Below are 22,257 nucleotides of genomic sequence, written 5' to 3'. Positions count from 1 at the left end.
ACACAAAAACAAACAGAAGAGAGGGAGTTTGGGCAGGGCATTAACACGTTGACCCCAGCAAACACTTCCAGTGTGAGCCAGTGCATTGAAATGCTGCAGATATCCAAAACCGCAACATAATGCAAAAGCTACTCAGGATCCTGGCATGACCCAAGTTCTCCAGCTACGGGCAGAGGTGTGCAACCTGGGACTTCTTTCCTAATCTCAGGGGTGGGACCACACCTCTGCTAGGGCCTGAGTAGTCCCCTACACTCTCAAGCTGAGCCTTCTCCCCCCTCCATCTGGCTCCCCCCTTCCAAAGAGGCCTCTGTGCAGAGGAGTGGCTCACTGGCCCACCAACCCGTGCAGCCTCCCACTGCCTTCAATACAGATGAGGCCCTGCCTTCTCCAGGTATTCACAGCCAAACCCATTACAGGGGCCAGAGGCAGTTCTCTAAGGACAGTCCATGGGAAGCTCCAGCCATGCGAATGCTGGGCTGGGCCAGGGATGGGCAGTATTGGGGAGCACTTGCCATAGCTGGTGACATCAGACTTATATTCCTGAAAGTGCATGGCTCCGTTGATGAAGCCAAAGTTGGTGCCCCCGTGGAACATGTAGAGGTTGATGGAGGCGCCGGCATCGACGATGGCAGACACCGTCTGTAAAACCTCTGCAGGACATGGGGACAAGGGCGCTGTATGAGGCGAGTCGGCGGCCCAGCAGAGCCCCGAGAGCCTTCACTTCTCTTGTCTTCCCCAGGCCCTGCTCAGGCAGTTTCACTGCTCTGCTGTTCAGACACAGAGGGTCCAGGCAGGAGAGGGAGTGGCTCTAATGCAGCCCAGAGCGTGGGCCCGTTTGTTTGGAGATCTCAGTCAAGTCCATCAACTGCGACATGGACGCCTTGCGGCACAGGTGTCCCCTGAGAGCCAGCACTTACTCCCTTAGTAAACGGCAAGGTGGGAGACGTCATCAGAGCAGCACTGACTGCCCCATCCCACCTACACTGTGAAATGACCCAACCATGTGGAGAGAGAACATCAAAGGAGAAAATCAACGGCTAATAAATATGCACCTTATTAACTAGACCAGAGAAATGCAGAATACAGTGGCGGATCACACTGGCTCGTCTGAAAATCATTTTAATACTCCGTGTGGATGAAACTGTGGGAAATCTGTATTCTCATTTAATAACAGCGAGTGGAAACAGCTATGGTCTTTCTGGAGGGTGGTTTGGTAAACATAGGTAGCACAATTGCACTGATCCAGCAGTTGTGTTGTGTGGAACTTATCACAGGAAAATGATAAACCAGGGGTTCAGACGGGTGTTCATGGTGCCCCCTGATGTGGGTTTCAATGAGTAGGACCACTGGAAACAGCCTTAACTAGGAAGACTAAGCCACACACTGTGGTTGAGCCATCGACACAACGGAGTTCTTCAAGACGGCGATGCACATCTCTATTGAGTAGTATAGAGCTGTCTGTACGGGTGACTGACAGGGCACAAGCAGGTGGCAAACAGCAGAGTGGCTACACGTGTCTGTCTCAGAATCTACCGTGCACTATACACACTTGTAGATAGAGGTGCACAGGGAACTGTGTGTACTATCTTCCTCCACATATTTTCTCTGGCTCTGAGAAACATCTCTGTATTTTTTTTTTTTAATTTCTTCTTGCTACTTTTATCACTTGCCATATTTTTTTCTGTATTTTCTAGACACCTGCAATAGGCACGCATTACTTAATTACAAAACCCTTCAAAATCAATGTGAAAAAGCACTGCCATTCACTCCAAATGCCAATCAGGTGACTGAGGAACACGAGGAGCTGTTTGTTACCCACACATCATCCCGGCAGCCTTGCACGCTCCAGCTCCGTACGTCAGCGGGCAGGCTATCTGAAATGCGTTCTTACTTTTCAGCTCAGCATTCATGCTGCATGTCAGCACAGCAGGACACTCACCAGAAGAATCCAAGATATTATGTGGGCCTCCCCAGGAGTCAAACCACCCTGTCCAGTACTCCATCACCATCTTGGGCTGGATCCCCTGTGCACCACAAAAATGAATTAGACCAAAAGAGAAGGGAGCCCAGGAACCCTGTCTTCCCAAGTGTCCCCTGGCTGCACACCACTGGCCTAAAAGGCCAGAGGGAGCAGAGCCCAGACAAGGGCCAAATGTGCCCACCCTGTCTCTCCCTCCACATCTGCAGGTGTACAGGGGGAGAAGTTACTCAAGTTGCTGCAGTAAGCCCGGATGGCTTCCTGTAGCTTTAGGGGTACATACAGGAAGATTCTGGTGTGTGTCCAGATTAAACAGCCATCAGAATTCAGCATCTGCTTAGGAAACTGCTTCCTATATCAGGATGCTTTCTGGTCCAGCTAAGCTTTGCCTAGCCTCTCCTGGGAGAAGGAGGATGCCTGTCCTGACTGCACCCTGTGCAAGGGGCACACCGGGGATGTGAACCACTCCGCAGCAGGAAGAGTCAGAGGGCTTAGCTTAGTTTAAACAGCAGTTAGCAAAACTGGACCAGAAAAGCAAGGCCTCACACCCCAGCCAGTCACTGTGCAGGTTCTGCAGGCACAGTCAATCTGTTCCCTGGCTAGGTGATCAGTGAGTGTTAAGGATGACTTCAGAACACGGATGCCGGCCCACAGTTGCTCCAAAGATGCAGGGCTCATTCTCAGGACAGCAGAAGCTCTGGAGGGCCTGGGTGGGGAGGGGGCGTAAGACCTAATATGCTAGGATTTCAGGTTCTGTGCCAGAGGGCCTGGGTGGGGAGGGGTGTAAGACCTAATATGCTAGGATTTGAGGTTGTGCCAGAGGGCCTTCCTCTACATTCAGCGACAGCTGATCAAGTGTCCCCCCGTCTTTCAAGGACACCGCACACAGAACAGAATCTGATTCAGGTTGGTGAAGCCAATGGTGCTCCACTGAGGAGTTACCGCTCATACCCAGGTAAAAGCCAAAGTGAAGAAGCCACACTTGATTTTTTTAGCAAGACTGGTGGCTTGGTTTTCTTTGTAAACTGTCTACCATGAAGAGAACACACCGTACCACGCTTGAACCACTGAAAAGACAGGAGTAGATTCTAAGGCCCACATCTCAGAACTCTGCGAGTCCCAGGACCAAGGTAAGTGGGTGTCCGTTGGTGGCCAAGAGCTGGAACCCTGCAATCAGATGGTTTCTGAGTGCTTTATCCACCCTGTGTCTACCTCCTGGGCTATAAAACGGCAGTAACAGTGGCCAGCTCATGTGGCGGTCAGGAAAGCCTGAATGAGGCATTGCAGGGTCTAGCAAAGATGAAGTCCACAAGAAATCATTCTCACCGATCATCTCCATTGCTAGCATGGACCCAGACGACTAGCAAGGTGCCACTGAGCACCCCAATGTCAGGCAGACCTTGGGGCCTCAACTGTCCATTTAGGGGAGCACCCACATTTCCCTAAGAAAGAGAGACATCTTTGAACTGTACACAAGCAGGCCCTGTGGCAGTGCCAGTGCCAACAGGACGCTGGCCTGGGACGGTGCGGGCATGGCCACCTCTACAAGCAGGAGCACAGAGGGGTTAACACAAGGCAGTCACATGGATCAGACACTGTACATGGTGCCTCCCAAACACTGCCTCATTACATCTCAAACAGCCAGACGGTTGGTATTCTCACTATGCCCACTTAAAGAGAAGATCAGAGAGGCTGAGTGACTTGCCTGAGGCCACACAGCAGGTGTGGGGCAGCTCGCAGTCTCCTGGGCACTCAGCACACGTTCACTTAGTTGTGTGACTGTGTACTCCGTGTCTCTCTCTTCCCGTGTGTTACAAAACCCCTATGGGCCTTGCATACTACAGGCATAGGGCAGTCACCTGGGAGATACTGAGGACAGCAGGAAGGGACTTGACCTGCACCCACCTGTATGCATGAGCTGCTGCTGACCCAGGATCGGTCCTACCCACTTCCTCCTTGGAACCTTTCCTACCCATTCAGGGTGTTGGCTACATGCAGCAGCGGCCTCACCAGACACAAACAGGGCCCTCACCCTGTCAGGCCCCACTGCTCTGGTGACTTCATGTGCATGCACCTGCTCTAACAGTCCGGCCTCCCCACAGGCATCTGTTTACAGGTGATACAAACACAACCCCTAAGTGCTGCTCCTGAGCTGGGATCAGTGTGGACATGGGACAGTCTAGGGACCCCAGAGAGACCAGGCCTCTGCTCTGCTCTGCAGCTCAGCCTGGGCACTCCTCTCTTTAGGAGATACAAGCAGACTTGAGAGAGACCCATCAGAACAAGACTGAGCTACAGCCAGAAACTAACTAACTCTCTCTCTCTCTGATCTTAAGGGGTCAGAGATTGCTGAGACAATCATCTTTGTAACATCAGAGGAGCCCCATAGATTAAAGACATATACTTCCCACAGGGCAGGGCAGGGAAGTGTTCCTCCTCTCCCTCAATGCCTGAAAGCTGTCAGGGGTGAGGAGAACCCACAAAAGACAGCCAGGAGCCTCAGGGGACCCTTCAGGTGGCACACTTCCCTCGTGCTGCGTCAGCCCTCGCAGCAACACCTCAGCTGCTCTCCCGGCAGGCGCAGAGTACCCAGGCTGGGAGCTGACGGCTGGGGACCCCTGACAAGCAGAGGGCACGCAGAACCCCACACAGGAGCTGAGCAGGCTGCCGCTCGCTGCCCAGGCAGGACGCACCTTCACATTTAGGAGAAACGTGGTGAGCGACTGCAGCTCTGCATGTGACTGTAGGTTGATGGTGGCCATCACTGGAGAACGAGAGAAACAAAAAACCAAACATTGCCCCGAAGTCAGGAAGGTGATTCAGAATTACCCCAGACCCCCTCACGGCCGGCCGGCAGGAAATTCATCAGTGTGAATACACAGCCCGTGCCCCTGCCTCAGTCCCCAGGGCAGTGAATGCGCTAGTCCCCATAATTAACCCAGGGCCTCCTCAAGCCCCCAGGATCGTTAGCTCGCTAGTCTCAACTCTACTCCAGACCCTCCTGAGTCCCTTGCTGCCTGCCTCCAATTAGAACAATTAGAAGTTAGCTCCTCAGATGCCAGGAGAACTTATTTTGTTCATTTTGGGAAGTCTGCTATCCAACCCAGAGCGACAGCAGCATCACTCACTAAGCATCTGTTCTTGAGTAATCGTACTTTTTGTACATGCATTTCTGCTGCTTTTGTGAGAACAAGAATCTGATCTTTACTGTGTACCCCAAGCATTGTTACTGATTTAAACATGCACACCTATTTAACTTCTTCTTGTGGGTTAGTTTTGCTTTTCTATGCTATCATGTGTTCATTTTAAAATCTGAAAAAAACCTTCTGGCTGGCTTTCCATAGTGAGATACATGCGCAGGAGAGATGCACTGTGGTTGGCTGATGGTCGTGGCTCCCTTGGCATTGTCCAGCTGCAGACCTGGCTGGGAGGCTCCCTGCCTGTTTGCCATTGACTGACATAGCTGGCTTCATATGTGAGGGCTGTGTTGGGCTCCAGAGGGCCCAGCAGTGCAGGAATAGGGATTAAGCCGGCCCGGTGAGCCCATACACTATGACGCTGTCCTGGTTACCAGTGGCACAAAACAGATGGCAGCTGAGGCTCCATGAGTTACCACCTCTTGCCTGGAGTTTGCACAATCAGTGAGCAGCACCGTGGGGCTGCAAACCCTTTGTCCTGTGATGTCACTGTCTTCCACAAACCCACTGACACACCCTGCACCCAGATCCCTCCTCGCCTGAAATGAAGAAACTCCTTGAAGACAGGTGGCCTGTCTGAAACGGACCAGGCAGGAACCCCAAAGTCAGTGGGACACACATGGCTAACTGAACACAAGCGCCTATGCCCCCTGTTCCTGACGCTCAGTACAGTACAAGGAAAGGGATGGACAGGTGGATGCTAAGAGGACCTGGAGTGGAGAGGAGATATTAGCAGACAAAGTGTCAAGGAAGCCTTGTGACACCAAACAGCCTAGAAGAATGGAAGCAGCTATGGCCAGCTTCACCTCCAGCCCAGGGCCTCACCCACTCCAAGCCCAGAGATGCAAGCACCAGCCAGGGAGCCCACTAGGCCTCCAGCCTCTCGGCCTTGTCCTCCATTGCCAGCCGTTCCCACCCACTCAGTGGAGACCACATTCTCAAGAAAAGCTGGATGTGAGTGGCTGCAGCGTGAGACAGGAGGGGAGGCCACAGCAGGGCAGGCAGGCCTTCTGTGTAAGAGGAACCTGCTGCGTCCTAAGACATCACAGCCTGAAGCCAAAGGCTGCTCCAGAATCAGCAGTGCTCAAGACAGCCAGCATCTCAGTTTCCATCCTTCAAACCGCCACCACCGCCTAACCGCCCGCAGGGAAGAGTCCTGTCCACAGCCTCTCCCCACACGAGCAGCCCCGTGGGGCCGCTTAGTCCCTCTTTTTGAAGCTGCTCAGGACAGGCCAGACAATTGAGAACACCCGCTCACAAGGAAGGCTGGGCACAGCAGGCGCCAGGAAGACAGAACAAGCAAAATCGAAAAGGAATAAATAAAATGTTTGGAAAAAAGAAAAGAAAAAAGACACTATCCAGTTACAAATGTATTATGAAAAATAAAATAGATCCAAAGAAAATGGCATCCAAAATGAATGAAATAGAAAAGCTGAGAAAGTTATCCAGGAAGAGCTAAAGGGTAAAGAGATAAACAAACAATAAAAATGATAAAAAAAACCCAGATTTTGAGAATATGTCTGATAGTCCAAAGCACAAATCATAAGAATGACAACAACAACAAAAACAGAAAGAAAGAGGGAGAGAGAGTATAGCATCATCAGGCAATCACATCAGAGGACATAATTGCCCATTCTGGCACTCCACAGAAGTGAATAAAGAATCCTCTGTGAAACACAGGCAACAAGGATGAGCAGAAAAACCTGCCGTCCTGAGAAAGGGGGAACAGGATATTAGAAAGGATCAGGAGCCAGAGGTCAGGGTGTTCCAGCACTGGTTGCTAGGCAGCGATGGAGCCCTGCTTCCAAATTCCAGGAAACAGGACCCAGAGGCTGGTCTGCAGATAAGGGCGACATCAAGTCAGAGACACGAGAAGGAGAAGGTGGTCTCCACACTTCTCCACGCGGCCAGGTGATACTGAAAAATGCTAGTGATGGTGTTGGGAAGATCTCTGGGGAAGCATTGTTTAAAAGACAAAAGGGGAGGGCACAAAGGGAGAGGAAAGGGAAGAATTGAGAGGAAAAACAGGATATTTACAAGCATGCTGATTGACAGCTCAGAATTCACAGAAGGCGTCCAGGAGCATAGCCTTGGCGCAGCCAATGCATAACCACGTGACACAGACGCACGCTGACAAGGCACCAACTGGGATGGGCTGGCTAGGCTGGCAGGAAAGGCATCGGGTGAGAGAGCTGAAGACAAAAAATCTCCACCCCCCAAGAAGCCAGAGAGTTCTGTAAGTACAGTGTTCTAGATGCATATTCTCTAGAAATAGGAAAGAAGATACCCGAAGAAGAAGTTAGAAAGTTCAAAGTGATCATTTCTGGGGAATAAAATAGACACAAAATGAGACCCTGTGGATGCACCGCTTTATCTTTGTGAAAGTTTAAAAGCATCATTCCAGGCAGCAAGTGGCAGCAGGGGACCGGGGTGGTGCCTGAAGGGGAGGAAGGGAGGGCATGCAGAGAGCAGTCCGCCCAGGAGATGGTCAGCATTCTTGCAAGGCCTTCGTTCAGTACAATAGTGAAGCACCAAAAATATGCACAGCATCAGGACTGACTGGATGGGTGGAGCCATGGCAGGCCCTGGGCCCAACCATGGGGCCATAGTGCCACCGTGTGGAGATAGGAGGAATCGCTGCTGGCCCACGCAGCGGGCCTTGAGGTCTGAGTCCTTGACTCTCTCCCTCTACTTGGAGACAAGAGCCTCTCCTTCTCACAGGACAGTCATCCTGAGCGCCCGTCACATTCCAGGCACAGAGATACAAAGTTCTTGCCTTCCAGCAGCTCAGCAATTTCAAACAGGTGCAAGAGTCAGTGGAAAGGGAAGGCCTTCAAAACACCCCTGCACAGGAGCAATGGTAAACGAAGGCCACAGCTGAGGAGCTGGAGTCCAGCCACGGCTCAAAGACAAAGCTAAAGGCCAGACAGATGTGCTGATGGCCTACGTGGCAGGAGCACCGGAGGAGACGGGCTGAGCATGACCGCAAGGTTTGTGGCTCGAGCAAGGGAGGACAGCGCAGCTGCGGTTTTCTGATGAGAGGGAGCTCCCAGGAGGGCCAGTCATCTACAGGGTGCTGGTTGTACTGGGCACCTGACAGGGGAGGGAGACCGGCCACAGCGCTGGCTAGAGTGTCGTTTATGACGCGGTCCTGCAACCCCCGGAGCCCAGAGCCCTGTGCACAGAGACTGAGGCTCCTGTCCCAGGCTGGCCTCCTTGAAAGTACCTCCGGGCACCACGCCCTTGCTCAGGCCATCCTTGTTGTCTGAAGTCAGCAGCAGCTCCACAATCCCGCGGTCCTCCAAGGCCTGTGGAGCAAGAACGCACACCAAGGCGTGAGCTCCCTCCTCAGAGCTTCGGCAGGGGTGTGCAGCTGGCGGTGTGGGAGGGAGACAGGGAAAAGGAGCATTCATCTCTGAGGATGACAGAGGCAAGCCCACCCTGTCTGTGCCCGCCGCATTCAGCAAGGCTCCCAGGAGCCTGAATCCCAGTCACAGTGGGGACCAGGGTATCAAGCTCTGGCAGCCCTTGGTTGCTGTAGGCCGGGCTGGTTTCCCACTCTGAAGTTTGAGAAGCTGGCAGCCATGCCGTCACCTGCCAACTGCCTGCAGGGCTCGTGAGAATGTCAGGCCTCCAGGCCAACACCAGCATCTTCCTCTTCACACACGATGAGCAAACAGCTTGTCCCTTCCCCATAACCAAGTCAGCATGGACTTGGTCAGCAGCAAGGGCCAGGGCAGCCTGGCTGCGCCCTGGGAGAGCAGGAAGTGCTCCTGGAGGTGCCGAGTCGGTGCGTGAGGAAGTGGAGGAAGCTGAGCAGCAGCCGTGACTGGGAATGATCAGTCCCATCTACTGAGCGTTTGCTGTTGTGCCCACAGTACAGCCCTTTACAGAGGTGCTACTCAACAGTCACCACGAGAATCTTAATGCTTCGCACCCCAAACTCACCAGCTCGTCGACACCGCAAGGATTTCTGTTAATGGTTAATAGGTGAAGGGTGGAGGTGTGATCTAATCATGGCATCGAGGGGTCCAGGCCGGTCGTTAGGTAGCTGGGGGCTTGTCTCAAGGTGGTTGCATACCTAAGCTGGGTCAGGCCTCGATGCTCTCTGCTCCCTGGCTCGCCCTGGGACCTCCCTCTCTACTCTCACCAGATGCCAGCCCAGAGTAAACCTTCTCCTCCCTACGGAGTGGAAGTGATGTAAAGGTGACAGGCATAGCCCCTCAGCAAGGTAGAACATGGCGGGATCGCCTCCAGAACTCAGGCGAGCGTGTAGACACGATCCCGAGTATGCCCACCTCCAGGGGCTCTGCTCTGGGCTCCGGGCTCTTTGGGATCGGCAGCACCAGCACAGATCTTTCCCGTAATTTGGATGATTTATTTCACCTGAGTTCTTGTGGAAACAGGGGAGGCAGAGAATCTTGTGGGTAACTAATGTTGTCTAACCCCTGTGCTGGTAAGGAAGGGGGAGGGGTGCTATCACTCTTTGGAATGACAGACGCTGCAGAGCCAAGCCAAGGGACCTGGTGAGCTTTCTGTCAAAAGCTCTGGATCTGCCCCATCTCACCCGTGCAACCATCACTCACTGATATTCCACATCCACTTGGGCTCTAACTGTAAAGGCACACATTTTCATGGACTGTGATGTCCCGGCTGCACCCCTGAGGGACATTAACTAGCTCCTGGGTGCCAGTGACCTGCCAAGCACAGCCAGCGGCTTGGTGTCTGTGTCTCATGCCATTCTCAGAGCAGCTCTGAGTCACATGTCCACTTGGAACCTGGGAATGGACTTGCCCAAGGTCCTCCCAGTCTGGAAATCAAGTAATCAAGTAAACAACTGTTGGAGAAGCCTCAGGGTCCAGGAGATAGTCTGAGGGGGTCAGGAGGAGCAGCAGAAACTTTGATTTCCGTGCCCAGGGTGGGTTTTTCCAACTAACTCAAAGACAAACAGAAAACTGGAAGTGTGCCCTTGGCTGTCAGGAGTGAATGTACCCCTTATAGCTGGAGGAGGGCTATGGTTCTCGGACAGCCTGGGATCTTCAGCTCTGCAGGTGACAAGAACAGGAGAGTGGACAAGAACCCACAAGCTGGAGTGGTCTCCAGCCTGTAGGTAAGGGAGTAATTTCCAGATGGAAGATGAGTCTGCATGTCACAGAGGCTCCCGGGGCATCAAAGGCCAAAGCCAGAATCACCCAGTCCTCAATCGGAGGCCACAGTTAGTATTCAACTCACACCACGGCTGACCCTCCACAGTACTCAGGCACAAATGTCAGTGATTCTAATCGAGTCTTACTTATTGAGGCGAGTGGTAGAGCAGTTAACAGGCCTCTTGGGATGCTCACATCCCACATCTGGGTTTGAGTCCTGGCTCTGTGTCTGATTCCAGCTTCCTGCCACACCCTGGAAGGCAGCACGTGATGGCTCAATGAGCTAGGTCCCTGCCATCTACATGGGAGACCTGTACTGAGTTCCTGGCTCCCAGGTATTTGGGGCAGGAACCAGTGGACGAGAATTCAGTGTCTCTCTGTGTGTCTCTGCTTCTGTCTGTTTGCCTCTCAAATAAGTTAAATAAAATAAATAAAGTCATATTTTATCACAATTTATGGTGCGCCAAATGTACTCAATAACATATGAACTGCATGGTCTCACATAACACAATTCAAAGAAGCAGACATTCTTTAGTCCGAGCAGAGAGTACAGCAGAGAAAAAAAGAGATTTAAAGAAATGAAGGAATTTGTTCCAGGTTTCAGCTACTAAGTGACAGAACCTTAAGTGGCTATTATCCTGTTCTTTCAGGTGTTACTACAGTCCTGCCCTTCCCTGGTGGGCCTGTGTTGAGTCAGCGGTTCTCAGCTCCACCACACATTGGGATCCAATGCCTGAGAATCCACTCAGAAATTCTTATTTAATTCATAGGGCACGTGGCTGGGATCTGCTGCATGAGAACACCTGAGAGATTCTTATTTGATTGAAATGGCATATGGGCCAGGCATAGGGATTTTAAAAACTCCCCAAGTAAAGCTGATCTGTGTAGGACACTGAATGACAGCAGCCTCTCCAGGAAGCGTTGCCTAATTATCACCACTCATTCAAGTCAATTCCTTACGTCTAGGCCCCGGCCACACCAGGTGCACACTGCGATCCCCAGATGAATTCAATCAATGAAGGATAAATGACATCCCTGATGAAATAAAACAACGGAGACAATGAAGAAAAATTCACTGATTAATAAATGGTGTTGGGAGACATGGTATTAGAATGGGGAAAATATGAGCTCCACATGGCCTAGCCCATAATGTATTTCAGAGGGAACATGAAAAAATTAATGCAGGTGCCACTTACCTTCTTGACATAAGGCATGTAGGCAGGGTCTTTGTTATAGGAGCCATACTCATTCTCCACCTGCACAGCAATGATGGGGCCACCATGCTTGTACTAGAAAGAGACGGGTTGACAGAAACTGAGTTTGTAGTGGGAACAATATTATCTAAATTCACCACAGCTACAACAAATTACTAGAAAACATTTCATTTGAAAACGAAAGTATAACCAGGTTTGGTGTATCATTTAGAGTTGTGTTGTCCAGAAGTGGAGCAGGAAGTACCAGACTTGTACTCTGTCATGGAAACATCCAACTAACATGAGCTCTGGAAACCAAAGACCTAAGCAGCCAGTGACCAGTCCAATCAAGAACGAGCCACACACCAGGTGGCAGGACATTGTGTGACTTTTTTCCTCACCTGCGACCCATCCCCTCCTCAGTGTGACATGATGTGGTCAGAAGTGTCCCCGTTCCCAGTTCTTTCTCTCAGGACGGAAGAAACCAAATGCAATCTGTTTGCCCTGTTCTGGCCTGACTGTGGGATGCCTACTGTTCTAGTTTCTGCTTTGTCTGACTTGGAGCTCAGACAGGAGACATCAGATTAATTTGAACCACTCAGGCTGGAAACCAAAGAAGGCTACAACTGGGAATCTACAAACTTAAGGATGCCTGGAGGTGAGGAACTGAGGTTAAGAATGTACCAATACCTCCAGCCCCAGGAAGCTAGGGTGAGCCTCTTTGGGAAATGAAGACATTTAAGAGCAAGCAGGGCTGGGGTTGGAGAGGACACACACACACACACACACACAGGTGCAGACAGGACAAAAGTCTAGGAAGTATCTGAAATCCTAAATCGTCACCTTTACTTGATCTCCAGGCTCATGGTCCTACTAATTAGTGAAGCTCATCTCTGCCAGTCTGCAAAGACTGTGTAAGGTGATGGCTTATGCTTCTGATTGTTTTCAAATGCTCAGTGTTCAACAAACACACACGTACACACAACCCACACAAAAACACAGAGAAACCTTGCTCATCCAAAGGTACAAACTGAATCTCCAGAAACAATCTCTGAAGAAATCCACACAGCACACACACTAGAAAAAGACCTCACAACTATCATAAATATGACCGAAGAGCTAAAGGAAAAAAACAAAGAACGGAGAGAAACCAGTAAAATGATACATGACCAATATGAAAATATCAAAAAAGAGACAGAAATGACCTCATCATTTTCATTGTCTTTGTATTTATTTAGCTTTGATATTTTTTTGTATTTTCACTCAGTTGTTACATGAACTTTATCAATAATATTTGTATAAATGGTTTTTAAAAATTAGGCCAGCGCCGCGGTTCAATAAGCTAATCCTCCGCCTGTGGCGCCAGCACACCAGTTCTAGTTCCGGTCAGGGCGCCGGATTCTATCCCGGTTGCTCCTCTCCCAGGCCAGCTCTCTGATATGGCCTGGGAGTGCAGTGGAGGATGGCCCAAGTGCTTGGGCCCTGCACCCGCATGGGAGACCAGGATAAGCACCTGGCTCCTGGCTTCGGATCAGCGCGATGCGACAGCCGCAGCGCGCTGGCCGCTGTGGCCATTGGAGGGTGAACCAATGGCAAAGGAAGACCTTTCTCTCTGTCTCTCTCTCTCACTGTCCACTCTGCCTGTCCAAAAAAAAAAAAAAAAAAAAGAAAGAAAAAAAAATTAGCTATTGTACATGCCCATGCTGAAATTGAGCAATAAAATAAATATTGTTTGCACTGTCATATCATCGTAAAACTTTTTAAAAAAGAATGAAAAATAAACTCTAGGGCTGAAAAATACAGTATCTAAAGTGAAAAATTCACTAGAGGAACCACAGCAGATTCAAACAGGAAGCAGAAAGAATTAGCAAGCTTGTCACTAGATCATTTAAAACAATCAAGTCTGAGGAGCAAAAGGAAAAAAGAATGAAGAAAAATGAGCAGGTTCTCAGGGCCACTTTTCCTCTGCAGCGCCATTGAGCAGACCAATGTATTCATTCTGGGAATCCCAGCAGGAGAGGAGAAAGGGGAATAATACGCTATTTGAAGAATGCATGGCTGACAACTGCTCAAAGTGGAGAAACACATAGATAAGAAAATCAAAGCAGCTCAATGATCTCCAAGCCAGATAACCCAGCCAGCCCGTTGGACAAATGATCATCAAACTGTTGGAAGCCAGAACCAAGGACAGGGATCCTCAACAAGACTATTAGGGGTATCTCAGCAGACACCTTGTAGACCAGAAGACAGCAGGAAAACGCATTTAAATGGTGAGAAGAAAAAAAATCAACAGAATTCTATATATTGCAAAACGATCTTTCAAAAATGAGACAGAAATTAAGAGATCCCCACAGAAAAGCTGAAGAAGTTCATTATCACAGGACCTGCCCTACAAAAACTGCCTCAAGTTGAAACCACAAGATGCTCCATAAAAACTTGAAGACATTTGGAAATATAAAGGTTTCTAGTAAACATAAATGCAGGAAAATTCATAACACGTCACTGTAATCTTAGTTTCCAATGCCAGTTTTTATTTTCTACAAGGTTTAAAATACAGATGCATAATTATAAACCTTAGATTAATGCAAATTAATGATTATACCATGTATGAAGATGTAATTTGTGATATCAATGAAATAAAGGGGGACCTAAGTGTAAAAGAGTAGCGTTTTTAATGTGATTGACTTAAGTTGGTATGAGTTTGAGGTAGACTGTCTTAATTTCATGCAACTTCATGATTTTCCAATGCTTGTGCATTATAGATGGAAATTCAATGGTGTAACTCCTGTGGAAAACACTATCCAGTTCCTCAGAAAATTAAACATAAAATTATTATTCAATGCAGCAATATCACTCCTAGGTATATACCCCAAAGAAGTGAAAGCAGGAACTTGAAATGATACTTGTACATCCATGTTTGCATCAGCTTCAGTCACAGTCACCAACAGGTGAGAACAACCATGGATGAGTGAACAGATAAAGCACACATGACATCTACATACAGTGGGGTACTCTGAGCCATGCTACAACGTGGTTCAACCTTGAGAATATCACACTAAAGAGCCAGTCACAATACCATCTGATTCCATCTCCATGCAGTGGCTAGATTCATCTCATTCATAGAAACAGGGAGTGCAATAGTGGTTGCCAGGAGATGTGGAGATGGAGGACCAGAGAGCTTATGCATATGGGGTTTCAGATGGAGAAGATGGAAAAGGTTCTGGAGAGGGATAGTGTTTGCAGTGGACTTTATTTGTTCCCTACAAGTACGTATGTTGCAATCCTCACTCCCAGTGTGATGGGATTAAAAGGTGAGACTTTGAGAGGTGAGTGGGTTATCAGCGTGGGGCCTTCCTTTATGGAACCACTGCCCTTTTAGAAGAGACCCCTAAGAGCTCTCTCACTTTCTGCCAGATGAAGATACACGAAGACAGCTGTCCACAATGTGGAGAAGCACCCCTCCCAGAACCAACCATGCTAGCTCCCTGATCTCAGACTTCCAGCCTCCAGGACTGTGAGAAGTAACTTCCTGTTGCTTAAAAGGCACCAAGGCAAAGGGACTTTGTGACAGTGGCCTGGACTAAGATCGGGCAACGACTGCACAACAAGGTGAACATAGCAGTCCACATACTCAACTGTGGTCTGAAACGGTAAGTGGAAAATTCCACCAATAACCAACTCCTAAGTTCTAAATTGTATCCCATTTTGAATACATGATGAAATCTCATGCCTTCCCATGTCATCCTGCCTGGGACATGAATCATCCCTCTGTCCAGCGTGTCCACATATATGCTACCCCTTGTAGCTACTGAGTTTCTCAGGGCAACTGCTGTGGTATCTCACTGCTTGTTCAGTGTTCAAGTAACCCTCAATTTACCAAATAAAAGTCCAAAGAGCACAAGTAGTGATTCTGACTTATTACAGTATGATGGCAATAATGTTCTATTGTGTTGTTAGCTATTGTTGCTAATATCTTACCTTGCCTAATTTATAAATTAAAGTTTATCAAAGGTATGCATATATAGGGAAGAACACAGTGTACACAGGTTTCAGTAGGATCCATGGTTTCAGACATTCACTGGGGATCCTGGAACATATCCCCTGCATATAAGAAGGGACATGTAATGCCTCAGAACTGTGCACTTAAAAAATGGTTTGGCCTTTGGCCGGCACCGCGGCTCACTAGGCTAATCCTCTGCCTGCGGTGCTGGCACACCGGGTTCTAGTCCCGGTCGGGGCGCCGGATTCTGTTCCGGTTGCCCCTCTTCCAGGCCAGCTCTCTGCTGTGGCCCGGGAGTGCAGTGGAGGATGGCCCAATTGCTTGGGCCCTGCACCCGCATGGGAGACCAGGATAAGTACCTGGCTCCTGGCTTCATATCAGTGCGGTGCGCCTGCCGCAGCGCGCCAGCCACGACAGCCATTGGAGGATTAACCAAAGGCAAAAGGAAGACCTTCTCTCTGTCTCTCTCTCTCTCTCTCTCACTGTCCACTCTGCCTGTCAAAAAAAAAATGGTTTGGCCTAGCAGTTGAGGTGCCAGCTGGGACATCCACATACTATACTGGAGTGCCTGGTGTGAGCCCCAGCTCTGTTCCCAATTCCAGCTTCCTGTTAATGCACACACTGAAAGACAGCAGGCGATGGCTCAAGCAGCTGGGTCTTCACCACCCAAGTGACAGATGTGGATTGGGTTCCTGGCTCCAGCTTTGGCCTGGCCAGTCACTGCAGGCATCTGGGGAGGGGCTCAGAGGATAAGAGTTTCTCTTTGTCCATCTTGTCTGTTTCTTTGCTTCCAAATAAACAAAAGTAAGTAAAAAAATGTTTAAAAGGCGAATATGGTAAATTTTATTATCCATATTTTCCATAATAAAAAATGAAGAGAATAAAAAATTATTCAGGAAACAAAAGAGCTCTGGTGTATTTCCATGTCTAAGGATGCCTCCAAGCTGTGTTCCCAGAATGACCTCCTTACCCAACCCACTACTGCCACCTGCTGGGCCCAATCAGCAGCCCCATCTTCCTTGCAAAGGTATAGGCTAACACTTCCCAGCTTCTTGCTTCTTTCATGATTAGGGCTGCCAGATTTAGACTGTGCTAAATTTGAATTCATAATATTTTTTATATAGACAATGACTTTTTTTACTCTAAGTATGACCTACACAACATTTGGAATATATTTACACCAAAAACATTAAACTTTTTGCTTATCTGGAATTCAGGTTTGACAGTATCCTATCTTATCTGGTAGTTCCCTCTGATTTCTGTTCTGTGAATATTCCAAACTAATGACTCAAGAGTAATGTTTTTCTGGATATATTAATTTTCTCCTGATGTACTAATTTCTCAATGTCACACTTCATGGTTTTCTATAAGCAGTGATTCCTGTTTCCTTCCTCCTTCCTTCCCTTCCCTCCCTCCCTTTCCTTCCAATTATTACATGAAATGCTTAGATTCTTGTTTAAATAATTAATATTAGCACACAGATTTTAAACAGTAAATGTGTAACATACAGCACCCTTCTGTACCTAGAGAAGCCATCAATTGGAATGTTGTAACCACAGAGAGGTAGGCTGTTCTACAGGCAAAGGCCAATCCACAGGGGTAACCTTGAGCAGAACTGCGTGGCTGCGATGCTGACGCTAGATGTCTTCAGCTAGCAAGTCATCCCAGCCTTGCAGCTCCAGCACTGTCTGGATGTATGGCTGTGCCACTGTAAGGGCACACATACATCTATCTCCTTTCAGCACTGCCTGAGGACACACAAGTGCACGGATCTTTCAAAACACAAAGACTACAAGCCCTGCCAATTACAAATCCCAGGCATCCGGTAAGAGTGCCTTCCTCTGAGATTACCTACTACCAAGCAGGAAGACAGGTGAAGACCAAAGAAGAGTCTGTTGCTTTACCTGCAGTGGCACCACTCTGGACATCAGGTGATCAAAGTAAAGGTCCACCGCTTCGGTGAAGCCCTTGTACGTAGTTCTCAGCCGCATGCCAGAGTCCTGGAGTAGCCAGCTTGAAGTCCAAAGTGCAGGGAGAGGTTAGTGTTGTGTGGCTTGGCTCTGGACAGCTGCCAGTGCAGTAAGGGAGTAGCTTCAGGGAGGCTCAGCAATGGCTCCAGAGACCAGGACGCAAGGCCATGGGTTCCCACCCACTGCCCACTCTCAGTAGACGGTTAGGACACCAGGTAGACAGATTTGGTGCCAGCATACCATGCCACAGTGCCCACCCTGCCTGCACTCCACATGGCTTCCTGACCCACTGGCCCAGCCCTGGTGAGAATCCATTTCCAGCTTCGTAGCCACCAGCAGCTGTTGCTGTCAGGCAGAGTGAGAGAAGCCTGTCACCGGGCTGAAAGCCCAGCTTTCCAACATTTGCTTTACAATCGTGACACACAGGGCTGGGACCAACAGGATTAGGAATCCCTGGGGCTGGAGGACAGGGACATGATCTTCACCCAGAAAACACTGAGCAGCTGCGTGCCTTCCAGCCCTGTCCACACCAACAGGGCTGACACGCCCAGGAGCCACACTGACTACGCAGAGCTTGGGGCAGGGCAGCAGCGGGCCAGTACAGAGATGAACCTTCCTGTAGTTTGGCTGTTGCAATCAGAAGGCTGGAATCTAGGCAGTCCCCACTTGAGAAAACATACATTTTCCAATAAAAGGCTCTGGAGCTTCACTTGCCCTGATTTGGAGATACTGAACTAGATCAGAAACTGTCAATTTATGTTGATAGAAAAACGAAGGAGGAAACAGCAGTGGCACAGGGCTCCATGCTCCATCTCACACCTAACAAAAAGGTTCAGCTCCCCAGCGTCAGTCAGTCAGCCCCACCCTCTTAGGCGGGGCCTGCCTGCCTGCACTGCCTGCTGCTTCTAGGTTAAGACCCTAAAACCCTGGCCTCAGGTGCCTGCTGCAGCTGAGCCTGAGCCTGAGGAAAGCGCTGACGGTGGCACACAGATTTCTAATCTGCAGGGAGGGGCGGGGCTGCTCAGCTTGTCCAGGGCACTGTGCCAGGCTGAAAGGCTCAGTGATGGCACAGTGGTCATGGGAGCTGGAGGAGATGGAGGCAGAGGTGTGGCCTAGTGGGAAGGGCAGGTTGTGCTGGAAATCAGGGAGAGAAAGCAAGGCTGGGGCTTGGTGCCTGCGTTGCGGGGAGAGGCTGTTCCCCCAGGACATGGCAGGTGCACAGCTTTGGCTTTCTTTCCTCTGGGGAAGGGTGCCTGGGCCTCAGCACCAGCACAGTGAGTGGCTGGGAAAGATGATGCACATGAACAAGAAAGCTATTTTGCTGGAAAAACGATGGCAGTGATGTTGAAGACTGACTGCGGCCCTAGGTGATCCGTACAGATCTCTATGCCGGCAGCAGGACACTCTCCTGACAGCTGAGACCACACACTAGGAGTACAATACATCAGGACCTAAGGTTTGAAAACAAGCTGCTTCTCTCACACTTAATCAAAATACTTGCACTTCTCAAATAACACTCAGGAACAACGTTATAAACAGGGCAGATTTGGGTTTTTCCATTTTGTAGGCAGGGAAAGTGAGCTACGTCCAGAACAGAAAAAGGTCTTGCCTGGGCTGGCAGCTCCATAGGAGCCCTGAGGATGACACAATGGGGGTGGGGGTGGGGGTGGGGGTGGGGTGGGGTGGGGTGGGGTGGGCCCACCCTCTGCTGCTGCCAGCCTCATTAAGAAATGCACAGGGGACTGTGCCAGGTCAACAACTGTGACCTCACTCAAAATGACCCCAGGGGTGCTATTCACTCCAAAAATGAGATTCAGTATCCAATGGAAGCTCTACTTTAAAAGCAAAACTATACCTCTGTCTATGACAGGTTCACATCAGCACACAGACACTTCCAGCTGCACTGGAGACCCTCAGGGTCCTGCTTACCTGGGCAAGCCCCCGAGGTCAATCTCGCTGCAGATGTAGGGGCCTGGACGCAGAATCACCCACAGCCCGATCTCTGCAGCCATCAGCACAAAGGCCCTGGGGAGGTAAAACCCCTTCAGCATGGTGAATGAGTCCAGGGCAGAGGCCAGGTGTGAGGGAACCTGCACACATCACAGAGTGGAGCAGCTGCACACCTCTTTCCAATCCTCTCTCTACCAGGGAAACTGGAGTGAGGGAGGGTTCAGTCCCCACTCCCAGAATGGGAGATCCAACATCCTGACAGCTGGGTTCTCGCTGGCTCCCAGCCTCAGGAACATCTGCAGAGCCCACCTGCAGCTCTGAGGGGGAACAGCGTCAGACAGGGTGCAGTGGGGCAGGGCAATGAGCTTGACCCCGACAGCCTTGCTAACCTAGAGGGCAGCCCTCCCCCATTCTAGGTGAATGGACCCTACTGTGCTTAGAGTCACCAGCCCCTCTGGCTGCAGTGTAGAGGGGCCCCAGAGGCTGCAGGCCCAGCACATCTAGGGAGACAGGTCACGGCTGGGGAGCATCTTGTCCGATGTGAGAACACGGCTCTCAACATACAGGCAGGGCACTGCTAGGGGTCCTAATCTGCCCTGTAGAGCCACCTCTCAGCCCCCTCTTCTATCCCCAGAAGCATCAGCACCACATACTCCAGATCCAGGTTCCCAGAGAAGTCAAATTTGCCTCTTTCTGGCTCGTGCAGGTTCCAGGGAACATAGCTACAATAAAAACATAGGAGCGATGAGTGAGGACGTGCCTGTTACTCTACTCTGCCTCACCGATGACTCTCATTCCCCAAACCCCTGATGAAGACGTGTTTCTCAGTGGCTTCAGGACCGAAACCAAGAACTATCAACACTAGGGACGTTAGAGAATCTGGGGTAGGCTCATTTCCTTAGGAGAAGGGAAAGAGGTCAGTAAGATTTGGGGAAACAGAGATAGACTGTGTAAAAGTCAGTTTCTATGATTGTGGGTCACCTCCCCAATCCCAACAGAGAGGAAGAAGCAACTTCATCAGAAAAACAGGTAAGGTAGTGACCAATCCCAATTTTACTAAAGCATCCAGAATTTCAAAACCTGGACACAGAATGGAGGTTTTAGCTCTAAAGCAAAGATGGGACATGAGGTAAGCTCTCGGGGCCCACTCGTGGCAGAAACAGGAATCCTGTGTGACGTGGACGAGACAGCTGGTCTTCTCCCAATTCCCACCCCATCTGGGGTTCCTGCTGGGCATCCCCAACCACACAGGATATTCAGATGAGGGAGGCAGGCTTCTGGCCTCCAAGTCAGACTCATGAGTTCCAAGTTCAGGCAACGCCTGCTTTTGAGGAGCAGTATGAATTCCCTGAAATAGCCGCAGGTCTCCAGGAGGCCCTCCTGGGAAGTCACACACATTTGCTTCAATAACGCCACCATAGCTCAGCCCTTCCAATTCCATTAGGGATCCTCTTCAAAATCAGCGCATAAACCACTCAAGAAAATCCATTTACTGGATTTGTCATCACCTATTTGTTGCCTGAAAAAATTTGTAGATTTAGAGCAAAGTATCTGTTGGCAATTAAATAAAGTCTCATGAAAACAATCAAGATTATTCATACCTTGGCATTTTTTTTTAAAAGATTAGCACACTTAGGAATTTATTGTGTGCCTATCACTTGTCAATATCATTCTAGGAGTACTGAATTCCAAAAACCATTACAAAAGAAGGTGCTGAAAGTGATGAACAGCTTCTCAGGTAGCTACCCTGAAGATTACAGTAATGTCCTGTGCACACTGGGATGGGACGCTGGCTGTTAGAACTAATACTTTTGTATTAGTTAAGACTCTGGTCTTGTGGTTAAGACTCTGCCTATAGTGCTAGCATCCCAAATGGGTGCCAGTTCATGTCCTGGCTGCTCTACTTATGATCCAACTCTCTGCTTATACCTGGGAAAGCAGTGCAATATGGCCCAAGTGCTTAGATCCCTGCACTAACATGGGGGACCTGGAAGAAACTCCTGGCTCTTGGCTTCGGATCAGCCCAGCTCTGGCAGTTGTATCCATTTGAGGAGTGAACCAGTGGATGGAAGACCTTTCTCTGTGCCTCTCCATCTCTCTGTCTGTAACTGTGCCTCTCAAATTAATGAATTAATTAATTAATCTTTTTTTTAATTAAAGATTTATTTATTTACTTGAAAGGCAGTATTAGAGAGACAGAGGCAGAGAGAGGCAGAAAGGTCTTCAATCCACTGGTTCACTCCTCAAATGGTTGCAAGAGCTAGAGCTGCGCCAGTCTGAAGCCAGGAGCCAGGAGCTTCTTCCAGGTCTCCCACGCAGGTGCAGGGGCCCAAGCACTTGGGCCATCTTCTACTGCTTTCCCAAGCCATAGCAGAGAACTAGATCAGAAGTGGAGCAGCTGGGACTTGATCTGGCGCCCAGATGGGATGCTGGCACTGCAGGTGGCAGCTTTACCTGCTATGCCACAGTGCTGGCCCCATAAATAAATCTTAAAAAAAATTCTCAGGGGCCGGTACTGTGGCTCACTTCGTTAATCCTCCACTTGCAGCGCCGGCATCCCATATGGGCGCCAGGTTCTAGTCCCGGTTGCTCCTCTTCCAGTCCAGCTCTCTGCTGTGGCCCGGGAGGGCAGTGAAGAATGGCCCAAGTGCTTGGGCCCATGCACCCGCATGGGAGACTAGGAAGAAGCACCTGGCTCCTGGTTCGGATTGGCGCAGCGCCGGCCGTGGCGGCCATTTGGGGAGTGAACCAACGAAGGAAGACCTTTCTCTGTCTCTCTCACTGTCTATAACTCTACCTGTCAAATTAAAAAAAAAAAAAAT

The 22,257-nt window shown here is 49.7% G+C and overlaps 1 protein-coding gene across 1 annotated transcript in view; it reads right to left on the bottom strand.

Annotated features, from left to right (window-relative positions):
* Window positions 1-22,257, bottom strand: part of LOC133763993 (beta-galactosidase-1-like protein 2) — a 40,565-nt gene that overhangs the window by 5,392 nt on the left and 12,916 nt on the right. The window contains exons 3-10 of the mRNA XM_062197658.1: window positions 20,089-20,157; window positions 19,415-19,510; window positions 17,420-17,528; window positions 11,519-11,611; window positions 8,402-8,483; window positions 4,672-4,742; window positions 1,940-2,024; window positions 513-650 (exon numbers count right to left, since the gene is read on the bottom strand). Of these exons, the coding sequence (XP_062053642.1) occupies window positions 513-650; window positions 1,940-2,024; window positions 4,672-4,742; window positions 8,402-8,483; window positions 11,519-11,611; window positions 17,420-17,528; window positions 19,415-19,510; window positions 20,089-20,157 (743 nt within the window). The remainder of the gene's footprint in view (window positions 1-512; window positions 651-1,939; window positions 2,025-4,671; window positions 4,743-8,401; window positions 8,484-11,518; window positions 11,612-17,419; window positions 17,529-19,414; window positions 19,511-20,088; window positions 20,158-22,257) is intronic.

Source organism: Lepus europaeus, chromosome 7 (genome assembly GCF_033115175.1).
Source record: "Lepus europaeus isolate LE1 chromosome 7, mLepTim1.pri, whole genome shotgun sequence".
Lineage (NCBI taxonomy): Eukaryota > Metazoa > Chordata > Mammalia > Lagomorpha > Leporidae > Lepus > Lepus europaeus.
This window is presented reverse-complemented; position numbering and strand designations above follow the sequence as displayed.